Raw genomic sequence first — 24870 nt, 5'->3', positions numbered from 1 at the left:
CCTCTCCTCAGAGTACATAATTTGTGTTCCTGTCTTCAAGTTTGTTGGTCCTCTTGTTTGTTCACATGTGCTATTGAGCCCCTCTAGTGAATTTTTCATTTTAGTTATTTTTCAACTAACTTTAGTTACTTTTCAACTCCAGAACTGCCTTTTTTTTTTTAATTAATTTAAGTAATCTCTACACCTAGCATAAGGCTCAAACTCACAACCCCAAGATCAAGAGTCACATGCTCCTCTCAACCAAGCCAACCAGACGCCCTTCAACTCCAGAACCTCTGGTTAATTCTTTCTCTATTTGTTGTTGTTCTCATTTTGTTCTGCATTGCTTTCCTGATTTCCTTTAGTTGTTTGTCTTTTTTTTTTTTTTTTTAGTTCTTTGTATTTAAGACAGTTGTTTGAAAGTCTTTGTCTACTATCTCTAGTAGCAGGGATAGTTTCTTGTCAATTTATTTTGTCCCTTCAAATGGGCCATACTTCCCTGTTTATCTCCATTATTGGCTTATTACCTTTAAAGAAGTTTCTTAATGGGAAGACTTTATTTTATATGTACTTACATGTTTACCATTTCTAGTATCCTTCCTTTTGTGAAGATCTGAGTTACCATCTGGCATAATTTTCCTTCTACTTAAATGTAGTATTTCTTTAAAAAAATTTTTTTTAATGTTTATTTATTTTTGAGAGAGACAGAGACACAATGGGAGTGGGATAGGGGCAGAGAGAGAGGGAGACACAGAATCCAAAGCAGGCCCCAGGCTCCAGGCTCCGAGCTGTCAACACAGAGCCCGACGCAGGGCTCAAACCCACGAGCTGGAAGATCGTGACCTGAGCCGAAGTCAGACTCTCACCCAGCTGAGCCACCCAGGCGCCTCTATTTATTTTCAGTTGAGAGAGAGACAGAGTGTGAGTGGGGTAGAGGCAGAGAGAGAGGGAGACACAGAATCCGAAGCAGGCTCCAGGCCCTGAGCTGTCAGCATAGAGCCTGACATGGGGCTCGAACTCACAAACTGTGAGACTATGACACAAGCCCAAGTGTCTGCTAGAGACAAAGTCTCAGGTTTTGTTTGAAGAAGTTGATTCCTATTTCATTTTCATTTTTTGAAAGTATTTTCATTGGGTATAGAATTCAAGTTTGACAGGTTTCCTTCAATACAATTTCGTATTTCATTATCTTCTGACTTGCATAGTTTCTTTTTTTTTTTTTTTTAAGTTAATTCATTTTGAAAGAGAGAGAGAGTAGGGGAGGGAGGGGCAGACAGCGAGGGGGAGAGAGAGGATCTTGAGCAGGCTATACACTGCCAGCATGGAGCCCGAGCCTGATGTGGGGCTTGAACCTGAGCTGAAACCAAGAGTCAGTTGCTTAACCACCTGAGCCACCCAGGCTCCCTGACTTGCATAGTTTCTGACAGGAAGTCAGGTCATTCTTATCTTTGGTCTTCTGCATGTAATGAGTCATTCTAGCTGTTTTTAAGATTTTCGTTATCACTGGTTTTCAGGAATTTGACTATGATGTCCCTTAGTGTGATTTTCTTTGTTTTTACCATTCTTAAGGTTTATCATGATTTCTTGGGTTTATAGGATCAAGTTTGGAAATGTTTCACTCTTTGTTTCTTCATAAGTTTTTTGTCAACTTTCCTCACCCCCCACTTTTTCCCCTGTGAATGCAGCTACAGATAAATTAGGCCATTTGGTAAACATCGCATGAGCCACTGTGGCATCATTTTTGGTCTGTCTCGATTGATTTTTCTTCTTTCTGTGGGTGTGTCATGTTTTTCTGCTTCTTGGCATATCTACAAGTTTTTAATTGGATTTTTGATGTAATTTTTATTGTTTTTTTTTGTTTTGTTTTGTTTTGTTTTTTAAGGATGTAGAGCCTTATAGGCAGTTGTTACGTTCTGCCCACTTGATCAGTTGAAGTGTTGTTTGGAAGCTTTGTTAGTAGTCTTGTCTAGGGACTTTCCCCCCCTAAGTTTTATATATTTAAGTAATCTCTACACCCATCGTGGGGCTTGAACTCACGACCCCAAGATCAAGAGTCCCGCACTACTCTGATGGAGGCAGCCAGGCACCCCTCTAGGGATAGTTTGATCTTACTCTTGGCGCCTGGGTGGCGCAGTCGGTTAAGCGTCCGACTTCAGCCAGGTCACGATCTCGCGCTCCGTGAGTTCGAGCCCCGCGTCAGGCTCTGGGCTGATGGCTCGGAGCCTGGAGCCTGTTTCCGATTCTGTGTCTCCCTCTCTCTCTGCCCCTCCCCCGTTCATGCTCTGTCTCTCTCTGTCCCAAAAATAAATAAAAATGTTGGAAAAAAAAATTAAAAAAAAAAAAAAAAGAGTCCCGCACTACTCTGATGGAGGCAGCCAGGCACCCCTCTAGGGATAGTTTGATCTTACTCTTAAGGCATAGCCCTTTTTAGGGTTCACTGTATGCCCTGAGTGATCAGTGAGGAATCTCCATTCTGATTCACCAAATGCTTTCCAGCCCTGTATGAGCTCTGGGAACTGTTGAGTTTACAGCTTCCCCGTTGCTCTTTGCCTGACTCATGAAGCTTCTTCACCTCACACCTGTACATCCTTAGTCTCTATGCCAGATTTAAGGGAACCCCAAGCATTTCCTGAGCTTTTGTTTCGTGTATTTTGCTCTTCTCTGGAACTCTGCCTCACAATTTCCAGCTGTCTTAATCTCCTTGATCTTTTTCCTCAACTAGTGAGATTGCTTTGCTCTTTGGTAACCGTCTTCCTGCTCAGTGGTCTAGAACGTGCCTCCAGGCAGAAAGCCAAGGAGATAAGTTAGAGCTCACCCTCTTGGGGATCACAGATTTTCAGTGCCTTGTGTCCAATACCTGAAACAAGTTTACAGCAGGAGGATAAATCCAATCCCTGTTATTACACCATGGCTGGAATGGAAGTGATAGCTATATTTGTAATGCCTAACAAAATAAGACAAAAAGGAATTATAAGGAATAATTAAAAAACAACAACAACAACAGGAACTGGTGTTCAGACAGACTGTTCTAAATGTATGTACCTCTAATAACATTGTCATAAAATATATAAAGCAAAATAAAACTACAGGGTGAAATGGATACATTTACTGTTGATAAGTCAAGAAAAAAGTTAGTAAAGTAATAGAAGAGTTGAATAACAAGGTGAACAACTTGATTTAATGGACATATGGTTAATAGAATGCCATGCACAATTATTAAAGAATACAGATTTTTCTCAAGCACACATGGGGCACTTACATAATTTGTATACATATTGAGCCGAAAAAGCAAATCTCGATATAGATGGTTCCTGACTTATTATTATTTTTTAATGTTTATTTATTTTTAAGAAACAGAGCATGAGGAGGGGAGGGGCAGAGAGAGGGAGATACAGAATCTGAAGCAGGCTGAGCCCGGCGTGGGGCTCAAACACGTGAACCGTGAGATCACGACCTGAGGTGAAGTCGGATGCTTAACCGACTGAGCCACCAAGGCGCCCCAATGGTTCCTGACTTATGATGGTTCAACTTACAGTTTTTCAACTTTACTATGATATGAAAGCGGAAACACATTCATTTGAAGCATTACTTTGAATTTTGATCTTTTCTCGGGCTGGTGACATATGGTACAATACTCATTCCCAATCCTGGCCAGCAGCAGTGAGTCACAGCTCCCAGTCAGCTATGTGATCACAAGGGTACACAATTGATAAACTTAAATCATTCTGTACCCATACAACCATTCCTTTTTTCACTTTCAGTGTAGTATTCAGTAAGTTACATGAGATAGTGAATATGTTACTATAAAATAGGCTTTGTGTTGGATGATTTTGCTTGGCCAACTACAGGCTAAAAGAGTATTCTGAGCACATTTATGATAGGCTAGGCTGAACTATGATATTCAGTAGGTTACGTGTATTAAATGTATTTTTAACTTAACCAGTATCATCTTAACAGTGGGTTTATCAGAACATAGCCCAATCATAACTCAAGGAAGATCAGTAAATTTAAAAGAATCCTTGAGACTCTGATCACGGTGTGATTAATTATATTAGAAATAAATAACAGAGGGGCGCCTGGGTAACTCAGTCGATTAAGCATCTGACTTATGCTCAGGTCATGATCTCACGGTTCATGGGTTCAAGCCCTGTGTCAGGCTCTGTGCTGACAGCTCACAGCCTTGAGCCTGCTTTGGATTCTGTGTCTCCCTCTTTCTCTCTGCCCCTTCCCTGCTCATGCTCTGTCAAAAATAAATAAATACTAAAAAAAAATTTTTTTTAAGAAATAATAACAGAAAAGTAAGTCCCCAAACATTACTGATTAAAAAAAACACTCATGGTTCAAATAAAACCAAGGGAAATTTGGTATTCAGAAGTGAATTACAATGAAAGTGTTATTTTGAAGGAAATTAAAAAGACTTTTAGAAAGATAATAAGCAAAATACAAAGAGGTACACAGTTTAGAAAGAAAAGTAGTAAGGAGAAAGAAATCATACAGTAGAGAGAGGATTAACAGGCAAAATTTGGATCTTTCAGAAGACTAAGATTAGTCAAATCTTATAAGATTTCTAAAGAATAAAAGAGGATACAAATATTAGAAATGAAAAAAAAGAACTACAAGTAACTAAGGAAATTAAAAAGAACATTAACAACTTTATGCACACCATTGAAAAGACAAATTCCTAGAATAACATAACTTACTAAAAGTGACTCTAATAGGATGTCTGACTAGCCTTATAATCATGACATATATTAAATTAGCAGCAAAGACTGTTCTCACAACGAAAATGCCAGATCTAAGTGGTTTTACAGAGGAGTCTTGCCAATTTTTTTTAATTAATTAAAATTTACATCCAAATTAGTTAGCATATAGTGCAACAATAATTTCAGGAGTAGATTCCTTAAGGTCCCTTACCCATTTAGCCCATCCACCCCTCCCACAGTCCCTCCAGTAACTCTCTGTTTGTTCTACATATTTAAAAGTCTCTTATGTTTTGTCCCCCTCCCTGTTTTTGTATTAGTTTTGCTTCCCTTCCCTTATGTTCATCTGTTTTATATCTTAAAGTCCTCATATGAGTGAAGTCATATATTTGTCTTTCTCTGACTAATTTTGCTTAGCATAATACCCTCTAGTTCCATCCACATAGTTGCAAATGGCAAGATTTCATTCTTCTTGATTGCTGAGTAATACTCCATTGTGTGTGTGTGTGTGTGTGTGTGTATATATATATATATATACACACACACACACACACACACACACACACACACACCAAATCTTCATTCATCCATCGATGGACATTTGGACTCTTTCCATACTTTGGCTATTGTCGATAGTACTGCTATAAACATTGGGGTACATGTGCCCCTTCAAAACAGCATACCTATATCCCTTGGATAAATGCCTAGTAGTGCAGTTGCTGGGTCGTAGGGTAGTTCCGTTTTTAATTTTTTGAGGAACCTCCATACTGTTTCCAGAGTGGCTGCACCAGTTTGCATCCCCACCAGCGATGCAAGAGATCCTTTTTCTCCACATCCTCGCCAACATCTGTTGTTGCCTCACTTGTTCATGTTAGCCATTCTGACAGGCGTGAGGTGGTATCTCATTGTGGTTTTGATTTGTATTTCCCTGATGATGAGTGAAGCAGTTTTTCATGTGTCGGTTGGCCATAGATGTCTTCTTTGAAGAAGTGTCTATTCATGTCTTTTGCCCATTTCTTCACTGGATTGTTTGTTTTTTGAGTTTGATAAGTTCTTTATAGATTTTGGATACTAACCCTTTATCTGATATGTCATTTGCAAATATCTTCTCCCATTCTGTCGGTTGCCTTTTAGTTTTGCTGATTGTTCCCTTCACTGTGCAGAAGCTTTTTCTTTTTTTTAAAAAAAAGTTTTTTTTTCAACATTTATTTATTTTTTGGGACAGAGACAGAGCATGAACGGGGGGAGGGGCAGAGAGAGAGGGAGACACAGAATCGGAAACAGGCTCCAGGCTCTGAGCCATCAGCCCAGAGCCCGACGCGGGGCTCGAACTCACGGACCGCGAGATTGTGACCTGGCTGAAGTCGGACGCTTAACCGACTGCGCCACCCAGGCGCCCCAAAGCTTTTTCTTTTGATGAGGTCCCAATAGTTCATTGTTGCTTTTGTTTCCCTTGCCTCCAGAGATGTGTCGAGTAAGAAATTGCTGTAGGAGTTTTGCCAAATTTTTAATAAGTAAGTTATTTAACTCTTCTTACTTCCAGAAAACAGGAAAAGAGGGGATACTTCTTTTGATAATTACACCAAAGAATAATATGAGAAGGTCCTGTACTTTTGTCACTCATGAATAAGGATACAAAAATTCTAAATAATATTAAAACATAAACAGCAGTATATAAAAGGTATAATTTATCCTGACCAAGTGGGGCTTATCATGGGTAGTCTGTAGTCTGGGGCACCTGGGTGGCTCAATCTATTAAGTGCCTGACTTCAGTTCAGGTCATGATCTCAGGTTTATGGGTTCAAGCCCTGCATCAGGCTCTGCACTGACAATGCAGAGCTTGCTTGGGATTCTCTACCTCTCTCTCTTTCTCTCCCCTCCCCCACTAGTTCTTTTTCTCTCTCTCTCTCAAAAGGAAAGGAAATCTATAGTTTGGGGCACCTGGGTGGCTCAGTCAGTTAAGCATCCAGCTCTTGATTTTGGCTCAGGTCATGATTTCACGGTTCATGAGATCGACCCCCATGTAGGGCTCCACAATGAGTGTGGAGCCTGCTTGGGATTCCCTCACTTCCACTGTTTCTGTCCCTTCCCCCTTTCTCTCTCTCAAAAAGAAAAAAAAAATTTAAAAACCTTAAAAAAAAAAAAGAGAGAGAATCTTAGTTCAGTTCATTCATTATGCCTTTTAAAGAGAAAAACCATATATCATCTCAGTAGATGCAGAAAAATGATTGGATAATATTTAACAGTGGGGCTCAAACTCACAAACCATGAGATCATGACCTGAGCTGAAGTTGGACGCTTAACTGATGCAACTGAGCCACCCAGGCGCACCATTTGTGAAGAAAATTTTAAATCTATTGAGTAGCATTAACGAAAACAAACTAAGGACTCCTGGGTGGCTCAGTCGTTTAAGCATCCGACTTCGGCTCAGGTCATGATCTCATGTTCATGGGTTTGAGCCTCATGTCAGGCTCTGTGCAGACAGCTCGGAGCCTGGAGCCTGTTTCAGATTCTGTGTCTCCCTCTCTCTCTGCCCTTCCCCAACTCACGCTCTGTCTCTCTCAAAAATAAATTAACATTTAAAAAAACATAATAGTAATAAAAAGGAAATCAAACCAAAAAAGGGAGGGTGAGAGAAAGACCCACATGACCTCATTTCGTGAATATGGAATTTCAATACTGGTAACAGTAATTCTGATTTAAATCCCAATAGCATTTGTTTAAGGTTTGGCAAGCTGATACAGATTTTCTGAAACTCAAAAAAGAGCCAGCCCACTTCTCAAGGTTTATGATTGGAGGACCAGCTCTACCAAATGAAGAGATTTGTTAAAATTTTATTTAAAAACTGGGATATTGGAGGGATAGAGCATGCGACTCTTGATCTCAGGGTTAAGCTCGATCTCCATGTTGGTCTAGAGATTACTTTAAAATAAAATCTGTTGGGGCGGCTGGGTGGCTCCGTTGGTTAAGTGTCTGACTTCAGCTCAGGTCATGATCTCATGGTTCGTGAGTTCAAGCCCCACATCAGGCTCTGTGCTGACAGCTCAGAGCCTGGAGCCTGCTTCGGATTCTGTGTCTCCCTCTGTCTCTGCCCTGACCCCACTCACACTCTGTCTCCCTCTCTCAAAAATAAATAAATGTTTAAATAAATAAATAAAATAAAATCTGTTAAGGGCCTCCTGGGTGGCTCAGTCAAGCGTCCGACTCTTGATTTCAGCTCAGTCATGATCTCGTGGTTCGTGAGTTCAAGCCCTGCGTCTGGCTCTGCACTGACAGTGTGGAGCCTGATTGGGATTCTCTCTCCCTCTCTGCCCTTTCTCTGCTCATGCTCTCTCTCAAAATAAATAAATAAACTTTAATTTTTAAAAATCTGTTTAGGGGCGCCTGGGTGGCTCGGTTGGTTAAGCGTCCGACTTCAGCTCAGGTCACGATCTCGTGCTCTGTGGTTCGAGCCCCGCGTCGGGCTCTGGGCTGATGGCTCAGAGCCTGGAGCCTGCTTCCGATTCTGTGTCTCCCTCTCTCTCTGCCCCTCCCCCGTTCATGCTCTGTCTCTCTCTGTCTCAAAAATAAATAAACGTTAAAAAAAAAAAATCTGTTTAAAAAAATGTGATTGAAGCAAGATAGAAATTGACCAATAGTAGAGATTCTAACACTAAACTTGGTCACAGAGGGTGATTTTCTTGACGATAGGAGTGGCATAGTAAATAAACCATGCTAGGACAGTTGATTTTCCACATGGAAAAAAATGAAATCGAATCCCTATTTCATATATAGACATAGTTAAATTCATAGATAAAACATTTGCATGTAAAAGGCAAACTTCAAAAGCTCTAGAAGACATAGAGGCAGGCGCCTGGGTGGCTCTGTCATTTGAGCGTTCCACCTTGAGCTCAGGTCATGATCTCAGCGGTTTGTGGGTTCCAGCCCTGCGTTGGACTCTTTGGGAGCCTGGAGCCTGCTTTGGATTCTGGGTCTTCCTCTCTCTCTGCCCCTCCCCCACTTATGCTCTGTCTCTCCGTGTCTCAAAAATAAATAAATTGGAAAAATAAAAATAATACCAAATAAATAAAATCTCTTGAAGACATAAGCTATCTTTCTGACTTTGGGAGCATTAAAGGATTTATTAAATAACAAAAAGCTAAGAATAAAAGAACATTTTTAACTACATTATAATGAAAAACTTCTTGTTAACTCCATAAGGTGAAAATCAAAAAAACTAAAAAGCTTCAAACTGCTGGAAGATATTTGAAGACACTTTATTTGTTTGTTTGTTTGTCATTTTGAAAGAGAAAACAAGTGGGGAGGGACAGAGAGAGAGGGAGACAATCCCAACCAGGCTCCACACTGTCAGCGCAGAGCCTGATTCAGGACTTGAACTCGTGAACCGCTGAGATCAGGACTTGAGCTAAAACCAAGAGTCGGACGCCTAACTGACTGAGCCACCCAGGTGCCCTGCTGGAAGATATATGTAACACACATAACCAACAAGTGATTAACAACTAGAATATCTAAAGAGCTACAAATTAATAGGAAAGGGGCTAATAATTCAATAGAAAAATATTCAAAATACACAAATGGATTTTTTACAGAAGGAGAAACATAGCTAATAAACATGAAATCTTACCTCATTAGTAATCTGGGATATGCAAATCCTTATCTCAGTGAAAGACCTTACTATACAGAGTAGATTGGCAAAAGTGAAAATTCCAGGTAATAAGGTATATATCAACAGAAGCCTGTTGTGTATTGCTAGGATAGTATAAATTGACATCACATAAAGATGTGGTTTATATATACAATGCAATACTGCTTGGCAGTGAGAAAGAATGAAATCCTGCCATTTGCAACATGTTTGGAACTGGAGTTCCATGCTAAGTTTATGCTAAGTGAAAGAAGTCAGTCAGAAAAAGATACATGTTTTCACTCATGTGGAACTGGAGAAACTTAACAGAAGACCATCGGGGGAAGGGAAGGGAAAAAATAGTTTCAAACAGAGAGGGAGGCCAACCATAAGAGACTCTTAAATACAGAGAAAAACTGACGGTTGATGGGGGGGCGGGTAGGGGAGAGGAGAAAATGAGTGATGGGTATTGAGGGCACTTGTTGGGACAAGCACTGGGTGTTGTTGTATGTAAGTGATGAATCATGGGAGTCTACCCCCAAAACCAAGAGCACTGTATGTTAGCCAACTTGACAATAAATTATATTGAAAAATAAAGTGGCGCCTGGGTGGCTCGGTTGAGTGACTTTGGTTCAGGTCATGATCTCACGGGTCTTGTATAGGGCTCTGCACTGACAGCTCAGAGTCTAGAGCTGATTCTGCCGCAGATTCTGTGTCTCTTTCTCTCTCTGCCCCTTCCCTGCTTGTGCTCTGTCTCTCTCTCAAAACTAAGTAAACATTAAAAAATATATATAAATATAAATTAAAATTTCTCTTAATGAAATGAAAAAAAAATTTAAATGTTGGCATCACATGGAAGGCAACATGGTACTAGTTCGTCAAGTTTAACATTAACCTGCCTACAGCCCAGCAATTAATTCCTTAGAGTTCTCAAAGTGTGATCTGCACAATATTTCAGAGGACCTGGGAAGTGAAGATTAAAATGTTATCTGCCGATGACATGATATTATACATGGAAAATCCGATAGACTCCACCAGAAGTCTGCTAGAACTGATACATGAATTTAGCAAAGTTGCAAGGTACAAAATCAATGTACAGAAATCAGTTGCATTCTTATACACTAATAATGAAGCAACAGAAAGACAAATAAAGAAACTGATCCCATTCACAATTGCACCAAGAAGCATAAAATACCTAGGAATAAATCTAACCAAAGATGTAAAAGATCTGTATGCTGAAAACTATAGAAAGCTTATGAAGGAAATTGAAGAAGACATAAAGAAATGGAAAAACATTCCGTGCTCATGGATTGGAAGAATAAATATTGTCAAAATGTCAATACTACCCAAAGCTATCTACACATTCAATGCAATCCCAATCAAAATTGCACCAGCATTCTTCTCAAAACTAGAACAAGCAATCCTAAAAGGCCCCGAATAGCCAAAGTAATTTTGAAGTAGAAGACCAAAGCAGAAGGCATTACAAAGCTGTAATCATCAAGACAGCATGGTATTGGCACAAAAACAGACACATAGACCAATGGAATAGAATAGAAACCCCAGAACTAGACCCACAAATGTATGGCCAACTAATCTTTGACAAAGCAGGAAAGACTATCCAATGGAAAAAAGACAGTCTCTTTAACAAATGGTGCTGGGAAAACTGGACAGCAACATGCAGAAGATTGAAACTAGACCACTTTCTCACACCATCCACAAAAATAAACTCAAAATGGATAAAGGACCTGAATGTGAGACAGGAAACCATCAAAACCCTAGAGGAGAAAGCAGGAAAAGACCTCTCTGACCTCAGCCGTAGCAATCTCTTACTCGACACATCCCCAAAGGCAAGGGAATTAAAAGCAAAAATGAACTACTGGGACCTTATGAAGATAAAAAGCTTCTGCACAGCAAAGGAAACAACCAACAAAACTAAAAGGCAACCAATGGAATGGGAAAAGATATTTACAAATGACATATCGGACAAAGGGTTAGTATCCAAAATCTATAAAGAGCTCACCAAACTCCACACCCGAAAAACAAATAATCCAGTGAAGAAATGGGCAGAAAACATGAATAGACACTTCTCTAAAGAAGACATCCAGATGGCCAACAGGCACATGAAAAGATGCTCAACATCGCTCCTCATCAGGGAAATACAAATCAAAACCACACTCAGATATCACCTCACGCCAGTCAGAGTGGCCAAAATGAACAAATCAGGAGACTATAGATGCTGGCGAGGATGTGGAGAAACAGGAACCCTCTTGCACTGTTGGTGGGAATGCAAATTGGTGCAGCCACTCTGGAAAACAGTGTGGAGGTTCCTCAAAAAATTAAAAATAGACTTACCCTATGACCCAGCAATAGCACTGCTAGGAATTTACCCAAGGAATACAGGAGTACTGATGCATAGGGGCACTTGTACCCCAATGTTTATAGCAGCACTCTCAACAATAGCCAAATTATGGAAAGAGCCTAAATATCCATCAACTGATGAATGGATAAAGAAATTGTGGTTTATATACACAATGGAGTGCTATGTGGCAATGAGAAAGAATGAAATATGGTCCTTTGTAGCAACATGGATGGAACTCGAGAGTGTTATGTTAAGTGAAATAAGCCATACAGAGAAAGACAGATACCATATGGTTTCACTCTTATGTGGAGCCTGAGAAACTAACAGAAACCCATGGGAGGGGAAGGAAAAAAAAAAAAAAAAAAGAGGTTAGAGTGGAAGAGAGCCAAAGCATAAGAGACTCTTAAAAACTGAGAACAAACTGAGGGTTGATGGGGGGTGGGAGGGAGGGGAGGGTGAGTGATGGGTATTGAGGAGGACACCTTTTGGGATGAGCACTGGGTGTTGTATGGAAACCAATTTGACAATAAACTTCATATATCGAAAAAAAATAAAAAAAAAATAAAATGTTATCTGCCGATTCAAAATGGATCAAAGACTTAATTGGTAGAAACTGAAACTATAAAATTCCTAGAAGAAAACATGGGAAATAAGACCTTGGTTCTTGGCAATGATTTTTTGGATATGACACCAAAAACACAACAAAAGCAGAAATAAACAAGTGGGACTACATCAAACAAGAAAGCTTGAACCAAAATGAAAAGGCAACCTATAAGATGGGAGAAAATATTTGCAAACCATGTATCTGATAAGGAGTTAGTATCCAAAATATATAAGGAGCCCATACAACTCAGTAACAACAACAACAACAACAAAACCCCAAGTACTCCAATTAAAAATGGACAAAGGACCTGAATAGACGTTTTTCCAGAGCAGACATAGAATCGCCAACAGGTACATGAAAAAAGTGCTTAACATCACAAGTCACCGGGGAAATGCAAATCAAAACCACAGTGAGATACCACCTCACACCTGTTACGATGGCTATTATGAAAATAAATAATTAAATAACGAGCTAAGCGGCAAAGAAAGACAAATACAAATACATGTACATGTAGAATCTGAAAAGACCAAACTCCTAGAAACAGTAGATTGGTGGTTGCCAGGGGTGGGGTTGGGGAAATGGATGAAGGTGGTCAACAGGTACAAACTTTGGTTGTAAGGTGAATAAGTGCTAGGGATCTAATGTATAGCTTGTGACTATAGTTAACAGCACTGTATTATATACTTTAAGGTTGCTAAGAGAAAAATAAAGGCTGCCTAGTATTCTGTTGGGGTGCCTGGGTGACTCAGTCAGTTAAGCATCCAATTCTTGATCTCAGGGTCACGAGTTCAAGCTTCATGTTAAGGTCTGTGCTGTGCATGAAGCCTACTTAGGTAGGTAGGTAGGTAGGTAGGTAGGTAGGTAGGTAGGTAGGTAGATGGTAGATAGAGCGAGTGCGTGCACGCACATGCATTCGTTGCTCCTTCGGTCAAGTATTTGACTCTTGATTTCAGCTCCAGTCATGATCTCCTCGTTCTTGAGATCTGAGCTGTCAGCCTGGAACCTGCACTGGATTCCCTCCCTCCCTCTCTGCCCCTCCTTTCCTCTCACTCTCTGGATAAATAAATAAACTTAAAAAAAAAAAAAAAACAGGTTATAGATCACTTATATCTCTATAGCTGGAAAAAAGTTGTAAAGATGTTATTTGCCGTTTTTACTATTTTGACATTTGTACTGCAAAAGTAGTACAAAAGCAATGATGGGAAAAGTTCTGTTGTCTTAGCACAAATCAACACAGTGGCACCAAAGTGTACTAGTAGTCCGTATATTTGCCACTAACTCACTCACTGTTGGGGAAAAAAATTGCTATGTCCTTGATGCAACAGGACAAATCCAACCTTTGAAAATGTGTCTGGAGGAAGATCGCCTGTGATGATTAAGTTACTAGCTAAATTAGACGCTTTATAAATTGAGACTGTTTTTAAGGAAAAAAGAGACAAACCGGAAAACAGACTTAACTTAGACAACAAACTGATGGTTACCAGAAAGGAAGTGATGGCAGGGGAATGGGTCAAATAGGTGAAAGGGACTAAGAGCACACTTACCTTGATGAGCACTAACTAGTGTATACAGTTGTTGAATCACTATATTGTACGCTGATATAACACTGTAATTAATAGAACACTACTTGTTAACTATCCGAGAATTTTTTTTTAATTGCCGCTATTTTCACGTGACTGAATGACAGACTATTATTCAGACTTAGATATTGGGCAGATGTTTTCTCAACGTGCATGCCATTCAGGATAGCATTTTCCTTTTGCCTGGAGTTGGGGTGGGGCTGGAGGAGCCTGTGATAGAATGAGAGCCCACAAGTAGATTCAGGCATATTGGTAATGTTCTAGTTTAGATTTGGTGGTGGGTTTACAGATGTTCATTGTATTATTTTGCTTGGTAACATTATATTTCATCTCTTTGTTTTTATCAAATATTACAGAATAAATTTAAAAAATTTTTTTAATTTGAAAGATAGATGGTGGACGTTAAAGATAACAGTATCTCACTGAACTAGATGTTTTCAAGTTTATTGAGCAAGTCAAGTTTTCTCTGTTGTCATAGAGGGATCATAACTTGTGACCATTTGCCATATGGCCTAGCATCATTCTAATACTTCACAGTAGTATTAACCTATTTAATCCCTCCCACAACTCTCTGAAGTAGGAATAGTTATGTCCATGTTTTAAAGATGAGATGTCAGGTGTTAAGTTATTGAGATTATCAGCCCTCCTCGAGGAGCTTCAGTCCCCCTGAGTAGGGGGGGTTGGGAGGCCGGGTGGAACCGAAGCCCGGTGAAAAGGAAATGCTGTCCTCTTAAGAGCCTTTATATTTGTATCTTCTCTTTTTCTAGAGACCATGGCGAGCCCAGGGAAAGACAATTATCGAATGAAGAGCTATAAGAACAATGCCCTAAACCCTGAGGAAATGAGACGAAGAAGAGAGGAAGAGGGCATTCAGCTCCGGAAGCAGAAACGGGAACAACAAGTAGGTTAACCTGAATATGCTCAAACATACTGTTCAGGGAAATGATCCAGCTGCCATGGTTGGGCTGCTCCTTGCATTTATTCTTCCTTTTCCCTTGGGAAAACAGCTTAGCTCTGGGGCCACTCATCCAGCTTTCTTTATTCTAGAGAAGTGTTGGAAGCTTCGAGGAAAAGAACCAGTCCCTTACTCCTTTTCCACAATTTAGAACAATGTAGACATCATGTATGTCTTCTGTATAACATTCTAGTTCTAGCCCCTTGTTGCCTTCTCTCTTCTTCACCCCTATAGTCAGCATTAGGCCTGGCGCCTTAAGAGGTTCATCAGCTATTCTGGACTGCCTTACTTCTATGTCTTCAGTCCATTCTCTGGAAGTCTCCCTAGGACTGAGACTGTATGAATGCCTTATCAGCTATGCTCCACCGCACACCACCAACAGATTGGTGCCTTGCCCCGGTCTAGATGCTGTCACCTAACCTGCTTGTGCCCACCCTCTTGCTTTACTGTTACTCCTTTCCTTCAAAACCTTTTATATCCATCACCTTTTATACAAAGGGCACAGAAATCTTTAAATGGTCTCTTAGGGGCACCTGGCTGGCTGGCTCAGTCGGTAGACCATATGACTCTTGATCTCAGAGTCATGAGTTCAAGCTCTGCTTTGGGCATAGAGCTTACTTTAAAAAAAAAAAGAGAATGTTCTCTAAAAAACTTCAAACAATTAGATATAAAACAGTCAAGTGCTTAGATATCTTTCCATGTCCATATATTAAGCTTGGCATTGTCTCAACTATCCTAGCATTTCCTTGGCAATTATTGACATAATTTAACATTGGATCATTCTTTGTTTTCTTTATTACAGTGAGTAGTTTTACCACTATATCTTTTCTTTACTTTCAGCTTTTTAAACGGAGAAATGTGGAGCTGATTAATGAAGAAGCCGCCATGTTTGACAGTCTCCTCATGGACTCCTATGTGAGCTCTACCACTGGGGTAAGGCCCTTACATGTGCTTCAGGCAGGCCAGGGAAGTACCAACGTGTACAGAACAGGCAGTTCACATCATCTAGTGGCCTTGGCAACAGCCACGCTAAGCTCTTTCTTCCATGGGCCTTTTTGTAGCTGGTTGGCTTAAAGAATCAGTAGGGTTACATCTGTGATGGAGACACCTGAGAAAACATTTTAAGGGAAGCCCTTATTTGCCTCAGAGGTTAGGAATCATTCAAATATCCCAACTTAAAGCAGCCATGAATTAAACAAACACCTTCTCCTGAGCCTGCTGTTATGCCATCCTCTTGCCCTCAAGTCTTTAACAAGCAGGATGCCAAGCAGGGGTGTGTGCTCATATCCAGCTCTAGTGTTGGTTTGCCAAGTCTTAAATCTGTCTTATGTTCTAGGAGAGCGTGATCACACGAGAGATGGTGGAGATGCTCTTTTCTGATGATTCTGACCTACAGTTAGCAACCACACAGAAATTCCGGAAACTGCTCTCCAAAGGTACAAATCCTGGTCTTCCCCAGGGAGGCCCTACGTGATTTAACCTTATGTTTCCTTTCACTGACCTCATTTGCTGTTCCCCTTCACTCGTTCTACTCTAGTCATACTGCTTTGGTGTTCCATGGACAAGCCAGGCACATTATTACCTTTGTTCCCTCTGTTCCCTCTGTTCCCTCTGCCTGATATCCACTGGTTGCAGATACCTGTGACGACTCCCCACTTGCATGAGCATATTCTAGGTTCTCAACAAGCCTACCCTGATGCCCTGTATAAAAAAGCAGATCCCCTTCACTCTCAGCATTCTTAATCTTACCCTGCCCTACCTCTTTTTTTTTTTTTCCCATTACACTTATTAATATAATAGAAAGTCTCTCCTCATTAGGACATAAGCTCTGTAAGGGCAGAGACATTTGACTTTGTTCACTGTAGTGTTCTCGGTACCTAGAACTGGCACATAGTTTGTACTCAATAAAGATGTGATGTATGATAGGAAAAATACTTCTTGTCTCAGTAAATGAAGCAGTCCTGCCGAGAAAAGAATGCTCTTCTTAGACGGGAAATATTTAGACTAGGGTTGCCCATTTCTTGGGCTTTCTTTTCCTTAATTACTTGCTTGCTTAGTTTCAGGAAGCCAAAGGCAAGTATACCTAAATTAGGGATTGGTTTTCTCTTTAGCATCCTAACTAGATCACACAGTTCAAAAACGACCGACTATTGTGAAAACCACCTCACCAAAAAGGAGTTTGGAAATGTTGATAAGAACGGTCAGGACTACCTAAGAAGGATGATAGACCGACCCCAGTGAATGCACCAGCCGAAATCTCTCCTGACTTTTCCTCTCTTTCCTTTCTCCCCTCTTCCAGAGCCTAGTCCTCCAATAGATGAAGTTATCAACACTCCAGGAGTGGTGGATCGGTTTGTAGAGTTTCTGAAGAGGAATGAGAATTGTACATTACAGGTGAGGACTGGTGTAGAGGGGTACCAGATGAAAGCCCCTTTTCCAAGAAATTGTAGTTGAGTGTTTCTATAGACACATCTCTCAGGAAATAGACAAGTAATATGAGGAACTATTTAAGAGATGCTTCAGAGGTCTTGGCCTCAGATAAGAGAGCCAAAACCTCTTCTCTAAAACAATCTCGAAGGACACCAGAATAGAACAGGCTGATTATTCAGTTATAAATCAAAGGTTCTGGGGTGCCTAGCAGGCTCAGTCGGTAGAGCATGCGACTCTTGATCTCAGCGTTGTTAGTTTACTTAAAATATATATCTACTTTTTTTTTTTTTTTTTAACATTTATTCATCTTTTGAGAGACAGAGAGAGTGCAAGCAGGGGGTGGTCAGAGAGAGAGGGAGACACAGAATCTGAAGTAGGTTCCAGTCTCTGAGCTGTCAGAGCCTGACGTGGAGTTCGAACTCACAGACTGCGAGATCATGACCTAAGGCGAAGTCCGGACGCTTAACCGAGTGAGCCACCCAGACACCCCAGTGATCTCGTACCTCTGATTACCTGTGTGACCTGAAGCAAATCATTTAGCTCCTCTGCGTCTCTCTTTTCAAAAATGAGTGATGAGTCAATGCATTAAAACTTAACCGGAAACTCAGCTGAAAGGGACTTTGAGTCACACGTGTCACTCTAATACTGGTTTCAGAAACGAAGAATGTGAATGAAGTTCAGGAAATCAACTTGCCAAAGGACTCGGGTGCTATGGTAGTGCAGAGCTAGACTTGGGACCATTGAAGCCCAGGTCCATTCTTCCCGTTGTGTCACATCACTGCCCATACTGTGTTTTGTCATTTAAAGGAGAAGAGGAAAAGGCTCAAGTTTTAGTGTTTTAGTCAGGGGCAAGAGGCCTACAGCTCTCAACCAGCTGGTAGGCATGGCTGCTCTGTCTGGAATGACCTCTCAGTCATGGCTTAATCTCACTTCCAGTTTGAAGCTGCCTGGGCTCTAACGAACATTGCCTCTGGAACCTCTCAGCAGACCAAGATTGTCATTGAAGCAGGGGCCGTCCCCATTTTTATAGAGCTGCTTAACTCAGACTTTGAGGATGTACAGGAACAGGTAATGCTCAAATTTGGCTTAATTCTTGATAGTACATGTATCATAATAACAACTACATTTGGTCTTTGTCCCCGGTTCCTAAAAATTCCTAAACACCTTGGAATTTTCTGAGTGATAGGAGTGTCTTTTGTTATTTATAATGGAACACACCCAATGAGATGACTGGGTGGGGTTCCTAGATAGCGTCAAGATGAGGGGGTTGTCATCAGAACCCCCAACTCTTCCATCCCTCAACCCCACCTCCCCAGAGAGCTTCTGGGTTGGTGAGCACATTGATGTGGTGCCCTGCAGAGGGCACAGAAGTTCTGCACCACCCTGATCTCTCACCCCATACCTTGCCCTATGCATCTCTTCCATTTAGCTCTTTCTGAGCTGTGTCCATTACAGTAAGCTAGTAAATGAAAGTAAAGTGTTTTCCTGAGTTCTGTGAATCATTCTAGTGAACTACTGAAACTGAGGAGAGCATTATGGGAACTTTTGCATTTATAACCAGTTGGTTAGTAGTATTATGACACCCAGGAATTGCCACTAGTGTTTAAAGTGGGGGTAGTATTGTGGGCCCGAGCCCTTAACCTGTGGGGTCTGCGCTAACTCTAAACTTAATGTCAGAATTGAATTGGATTGTTGGACACAAAAATGATGTGGGAGAATTGATTGCTGGTGTAGGGGAAAAAAACATAACATTTGGCATCAGAGGTAGGTAGTATTGGAAAAAAGACACCACAGTACCCATTTCTCACTACCTACACATCGTAAAGATAAAGACACAACTTGCATTTCTTCACTGGACTTTATTGATTGGATAGAAAATGGAAAGTGGTACCAAGATTTTTTCCTTCGTTACTACATATGGAGTAGATCCTATCAGGCTGCAAAAATGCAACTTTCCTCACTCTCTTTTTCTGGAGAGTGGGCATAGGGAGGTCTTGGTTTGGCTTCTTTGGCTGCAGTACAGATGTCAGCCTATCTTTCCCACCAAGCCAAGAACTCCCAGAGGAAAGGCCGTCATAGAACAAGTGCTCAATAAGGATGTCAACAAGGAGGGTACCTGATCCTGTTCGGGATGTCTTGGACCTTGATACGGTTTTTGTCCTAGTTACTGATGGGTACTCACTCTGGTGTAAAATATTGACAGGAGCCACTAGAGTCTGTGAGTGACAGTTCCACCGTCCCCTTTTCAGGCAGTCTGGGCACTGGGAAACATAGCTGGAGACAGCTCCGTTTGCCGAGATTACGTCTTGAACTGTTCCATCCTTAATCCTTTGTTAACGTGAGTAATTATGATCATCTGCAGCTGGGGCATCTATAAGGCAGACACATGGCAGATCTTTTCGGGGCAGCTTACATTAAGATGTTAAGTAAATGCAAAAACACTAAAAGTATGCTCATTGCCAAGGTAAAAGATCAGTATCTTTTGAGAGTAAGAAGATTGTGCCACTGGTCTTTGATGAGTACAGTCTTCTGTTTCCTGACTGTATGGCACTATAGATTCTAGTGTTGGTCATACCTACCTCATCATTGAGCCAGAAGATAGAGGCAAGACTAGCCCATCTGGAAAAATCCAACCTTCTCTAAAGAATGCATTGATTTATCATTTTATGCATAGGTACATTGGAGAGCTCTGTTGTAAAGCACAGATCAAAGACCCCATGAAGGAGCATAGGAGTCCTTCTCCCGTCCGTCCCTCCCATACCCTCAAATAGAACTTCATCTAAACCAAAACAGATAGATAAACCGTTCTTCCGAGACCACAGCCCCGTAGACTACCACTATAACTCTTTCTTGGGCCCTTCACAGACCTTTAGCTTTTATTTCCAAGGAGAAATAAAAGTATTCCTTGTTTAGATCTCGTGGCCACGGTTAGAGGCACAGTATGTCCTACCTTAAAAGGTTTTCAGACCTACTCAAATTCCAGCCCTTTGTCCTTATTAGCTGTGGTCTTAACTAGCCACAGCTGGTCCTAATTCTCTGTGAAGATGTAGGTCAGGCCTCCTGGTCCAGACAAGCACAGTTAACTTAGGTCTCTGGGTTGGAAGACAAGGTGAGGCTGCAAAAATCTTAAGGGTCTGATTGGACTTGCTCCTGGGGTTCATAGGTGACAGCCCTGTGCCAAGGGCATCATTGCTCAGGATCTGTCTTAAGACTTTGCTGTTTCCTTCAGACTCCTTACGAAGTCCACAAGACTGACAATGACACGGAATGCAGTATGGGCCCTGTCAAACCTCTGCAGAGGAAAGAACCCACCCCCCGAGTTTGCAAAGGTAAGAGAGCTTACCAGTTCTTGAGTGAAAGCAGTTTCCTTCATATGTAGGAATTTTGATATGGGAGTTTTCAAGTCTTTGAGTTACCCCTTAGAGTCTCAGTCCCTGGGAAACTAGAAGAGGCAATTGTCAGTGAAGTAGGTGATCTCATGCATCTTGGACAGCAAAGTCAAAAAGGTAGTTCTGATGGTATAATGTAGGAGAAATCTCTAGGGCTTAGAATTACTTGTAGAGGAAGGGACAGCCATGTTAGGGTTAGTGGTAGAGCTGATGTAGCCCTGTCCCTCCATGAGTCTCTCTCACTCTGCTTCCAACAGGTCTCCCCTTGTTTGCCTGTGCTGTCTCGCCTACTCTTCAGCAGTGACTCAGACTTGCTGGCAGATGCTTGCTGGGCCCTTTCTTATCTGTCCGATGGCCCCAATGAAAAGATCCAGGCGGTCATAGACTCTGGAGTCTGCCGAAGATTGGTAGAGCTTCTAATGTGAGTGGTCTGATTAGAAAGTACAGATTCCCTAAGTTTCTCCCAGACTCTAACTAAAGAACTGCAATAAGCATTCTGCTGCTCTCTGCAAAGATCTAGAGCCATGAGAGTGCTGCCAACCTGGGTGGTTGGCAGGCTGATAACTGTGTGCTGGCCCTCTACTGATCAGTTCTCCCTTCTCTGTAGGCACAATGATTACAAAGTGGCCTCTCCTGCCCTGAGAGCAGTTGGTAACATCGTCACTGGAGATGACATCCAAACCCAGGTAAGGAGGAAGAGAGCTGTTTATAGACAAAATCCTTCCCTGATGTTGGGGGTGGGGGGCGGGTAGAGTGGGCAGTGTGGTAAGGAGAGAAAGCATGGGCTTGAGTAAAAAATTCCAACTTTGACACTTCCTGTATGATTGTGGGCAACTTAGTTGCCTTCATTTCTTCTACAAGTTGGAAGCAAATCATCTTCCACTGGGAGCTTTTGAAGGAAAACTGAGTGGAGTAAACTGCCTTACTACCTGGGACGTTATAGGGTAATTCTCAAGTTTTGGAGTCCTGGTCCCCATGAGACACTAAAAGCTGCAGAACCTTATCCCTACTTCCTATACCTTTAGAATCCCATCTCATGTTAATAATACTTCCAGTGAGGGCACAGTAGGAACAGTCCTTTGTTCAAAGGCTAGAGAGCAGAGTATTGTTTAAGTCTTGAGTTGGCATAATTTGGTAGGATTCTTGACAAAATCTTGAGTGATCTCACTCAAACCCACACTCACTACCTAGGTCATTCTTGTGTGTGTGTGTGTATGTGTGCACGTGCGCGAGCGTGTGCATGTATGTGCGAACATTCATAACATAAATTGTACTGCTTTTATCATTAAGTGTACAGTTTAGTGGCAGAAAGTCCATTCACCTTGTTATTTGTCAACACCATCCATCCCCACAACTTTCCATCATTCCAAACTGGTTTTCTGTACCCATTTAATAATAACTCCCCATCCTCCCCACCCCTTCCTCAGCCCCTGGTAACCATCATAACACTTTTTATCTCTTAGGAGCGGATTGCTCTAGGTACCTTATATAAATGGAACTATATATAGTTGTCCTTTTGTGTCTACTTATTTCACTTAGCATAATGTCTTCCAGGTTCATCCGTATATAGCATGTGTCATGCCTTCATTCCTTTTTAAGGCTGAATAGTAAGCAGTCCATTGTATGCATATATCCCATTTTGTTTATCCATTTGTCTGTTGATAGATTCCTGGGTCGTTTTCACCTTTTGGCTATTATGAATAATGCTGTGTTGAACAATGTGTACAAAAGTATCTGAGTCCCTGCTTTCAGTCTTCTAGGTACATACCCAGAAGTGGCATCACGGGATCATATGCTAATTTTATGTTTAAGATTTTGAGGGACCACCATACCATTTTGCACACTAGCTGCACCATTTTATACCTCCAATAGCTATATACTAGGTTCCAATTTCTCCACAACCTTACCAACACTTGTATTGTCTGGGTTTTTTTTATAACAGCCATCTTGATAAGTGTGAAATGGTATCTTATTGCAGTTTTGATTTGCATTTCCCTAATGATTAGCGATGTTTGGTGTCTTTTCATATGCTTATTGGCCATCTGTATTTCTTTAGAGAAATGTCTGTTCAAGCCCTTTGACCATTTTTTAATTGGGTTCTTCAGTTTTTTTGTGTTTAGTTGTTAAGAGTTCTTTATACATTATGGATATTAATCCTTATCAGATGATTTGCATATATTTTCTCCTATTCTGTGACTTACCTGTTCACTCTGTTGATGGTATCTTTTGATGCACAAAAGTTTTTAATTTTGACTAAGTCCAGTTTACCTAATTTTTCTTTTATTGCCTGTGCTTTTGGTGTTCTAGGTCATTCTTAACTGTTCAGCCCTCCCTTGCCTCCTCCACTTGCTGAGCAGCCCCAAGGAGTCAATCCGGAAGGAAGCTTGCTGGACCATTTCAAATATCACTGCTGGCAACAGGGCTCAAATACAGGTACAAGTAGTGGAGGGGAGGGCAGGAGCAGATGGGAAGGCATGGGAACTTGAGCAGTTGTGGGTTATTTGCTTCCAGAAGAAAGAATTTCTTTCCCTTTAGAAATTGGGGCCAGTATGTGCTATTAAAGATTCTTTCTAAGAAGCCAGGCTCCTCTGTAGCTTCTCTACGGGGAGAACAGAGGATTCCCAGGAAGAGGAAGATGTCTGAATCATAACTGATTTTGTAGGCTAGACTTGCTTACTCTTTTTGAAGTGACTTTCTCTCTACCCTGCTCCCCATCTTCTCTCAGGCTGTCATAGATGCAAATATCTTCCCTGTGTTGATCGAAATCCTTCAGAAAGCAGAGTTCCGTACAAGGAAAGAGGCAGCCTGGGCCATCACCAATGCCACATCAGGAGGAACCCCTGAGCAGATCAGGTATCACATTCATTTTTCATTGTCTTGAGTGGTATGTATACTGTTCTTCTTGGTTCATGGTCTGCAGTGACCGCTAAACTGCCTTTTCTGGAATAGATATGCCCCAGATCTAAACCAGCAGCTGGTTTAACTGGTAAGATGCTAGATTGGTACTGAAATTTGGAATAGATTGCTCTAAAGCATGAACTTCTTTTCCTTCCTAGAGAATAGAGACCTATAACACAGACATCCATTTCTCCTCTACTTCTTTCTCCAGAGAAATTTAAATCCATGTAATTCCCAATTATCCATATAAATGAAAGAGAACCAAACTGTGGCTCATTCACAACAGCTTCTTTGGGAAATCACTTTTGGGGGTGACACTTGGGAGAAACAAATAGAAAGCCACTGTATGTGTGTGCGTTCTTTGATTCTGGTTTCCGTTATCAACATGAGTAAGGGTGATGGGAACTGGACAAGTGTTTTGCCCTCAGATTGTGGCCCAGGAAGAGAAGTAGGAATAGATTCAACATATTTAAAGCCTTAGGAGAAGGGGGATAGCCATTGGTTAAGCTTTGAAGGACACAGGGTTGCAAAAGCCCTTTGGGACAGGAAAAAGCATAAGTAAAGGCACAAGAATCAGAAACTTGGAGATGTTTACACATTTGGAAGGTAGGGTCCTTGGAAGAGAATGATGGGAGGTGATGGGAGATGATGGGTAGGAACCTGATTGTTGAGGGTCTGTTTTGTCATGCCTGTAGAGCTTGGACTGAAAATTTTAAGCAGGGAAGCAATGTGTTCAGAGTGGTAACATTACACTAAGGGGACATTAGAGATGAGAGGAATCTATGACAGCCTTCCCCATGGAAATGAACTAGACTTGGAGCATTGGGAGGATGGAGAGACTGAGATAAAGGATAGGTGGTTGTGAAGGCTTAGCAAGAGGGGGTTGCTCAGAGTCCTGATGTGTGAGGGAGGCCCACAGGCCCCACAGCACCTGCCTAGCACCTCCCTAGCACCTCCCTTGCGCTTTGTTAATTTAGAACTTGCCCGGTCTCTGCCCTTAGGTACCTGGTCTCACTGGGCTGCATCAAACCCCTGTGTGACTTGCTGACTGTGATGGATTCGAAGATTGTGCAGGTGGCCCTCAATGGGCTGGAGAACATCCTTCGGCTTGGAGAGCAAGAGGGCAAGCGCAGTGGCTCAGGGGTCAACCCCTACTGTGGCCTCATCGAGGAAGCCTATGGTATGTGCCCTCTCCCCAGCCTCACCTCTGCCTTCAGTAGAGAAGTTCTAGGTCATGACCCAGGGACTGTGAGCCCCCAAAGTAGTATACATGTGAGGCTGTGGGATTTGGGGGGTCATCATTGAATGCAAAGTTCTATCCCATCATATCCTTCTCCCTCTGAGGAGCAGTAGAT

The 24870-nt window shown here is 41.5% G+C and overlaps 1 protein-coding gene across 1 annotated transcript in view; it reads left to right on the top strand.

The window, feature by feature from the left end:
- Positions 1-24870, top strand: part of KPNA6 (karyopherin subunit alpha 6) — a 66581-nt gene that overhangs the window by 36014 nt on the left and 5697 nt on the right. Inside the window, exons 2-13 of the mRNA XM_047082982.1 lie at positions 14611-14744; positions 15639-15731; positions 16135-16234; positions 17098-17192; positions 18165-18296; positions 19478-19566; positions 20458-20557; positions 20875-21038; positions 21225-21303; positions 22925-23050; positions 23343-23470; positions 24517-24695. Of these exons, the coding sequence (XP_046938938.1) occupies positions 14611-14744; positions 15639-15731; positions 16135-16234; positions 17098-17192; positions 18165-18296; positions 19478-19566; positions 20458-20557; positions 20875-21038; positions 21225-21303; positions 22925-23050; positions 23343-23470; positions 24517-24695 (1419 nt within the window). The remainder of the gene's footprint in view (positions 1-14610; positions 14745-15638; positions 15732-16134; positions 16235-17097; positions 17193-18164; positions 18297-19477; positions 19567-20457; positions 20558-20874; positions 21039-21224; positions 21304-22924; positions 23051-23342; positions 23471-24516; positions 24696-24870) is intronic.

The sequence above is a fragment of the Lynx rufus genome, unplaced genomic scaffold, assembly GCF_022079265.1.
Source record: "Lynx rufus isolate CCGP_SWC_20201006 ecotype Redwood Valley unplaced genomic scaffold, mLynRuf1.p SCAF_2, whole genome shotgun sequence".
In the NCBI taxonomy this organism is placed as follows: domain Eukaryota; kingdom Metazoa; phylum Chordata; class Mammalia; order Carnivora; family Felidae; genus Lynx; species Lynx rufus.
Note: the sequence above shows the minus strand (reverse complement) of the source record. Positions and strands in the feature narration are given on the sequence as shown.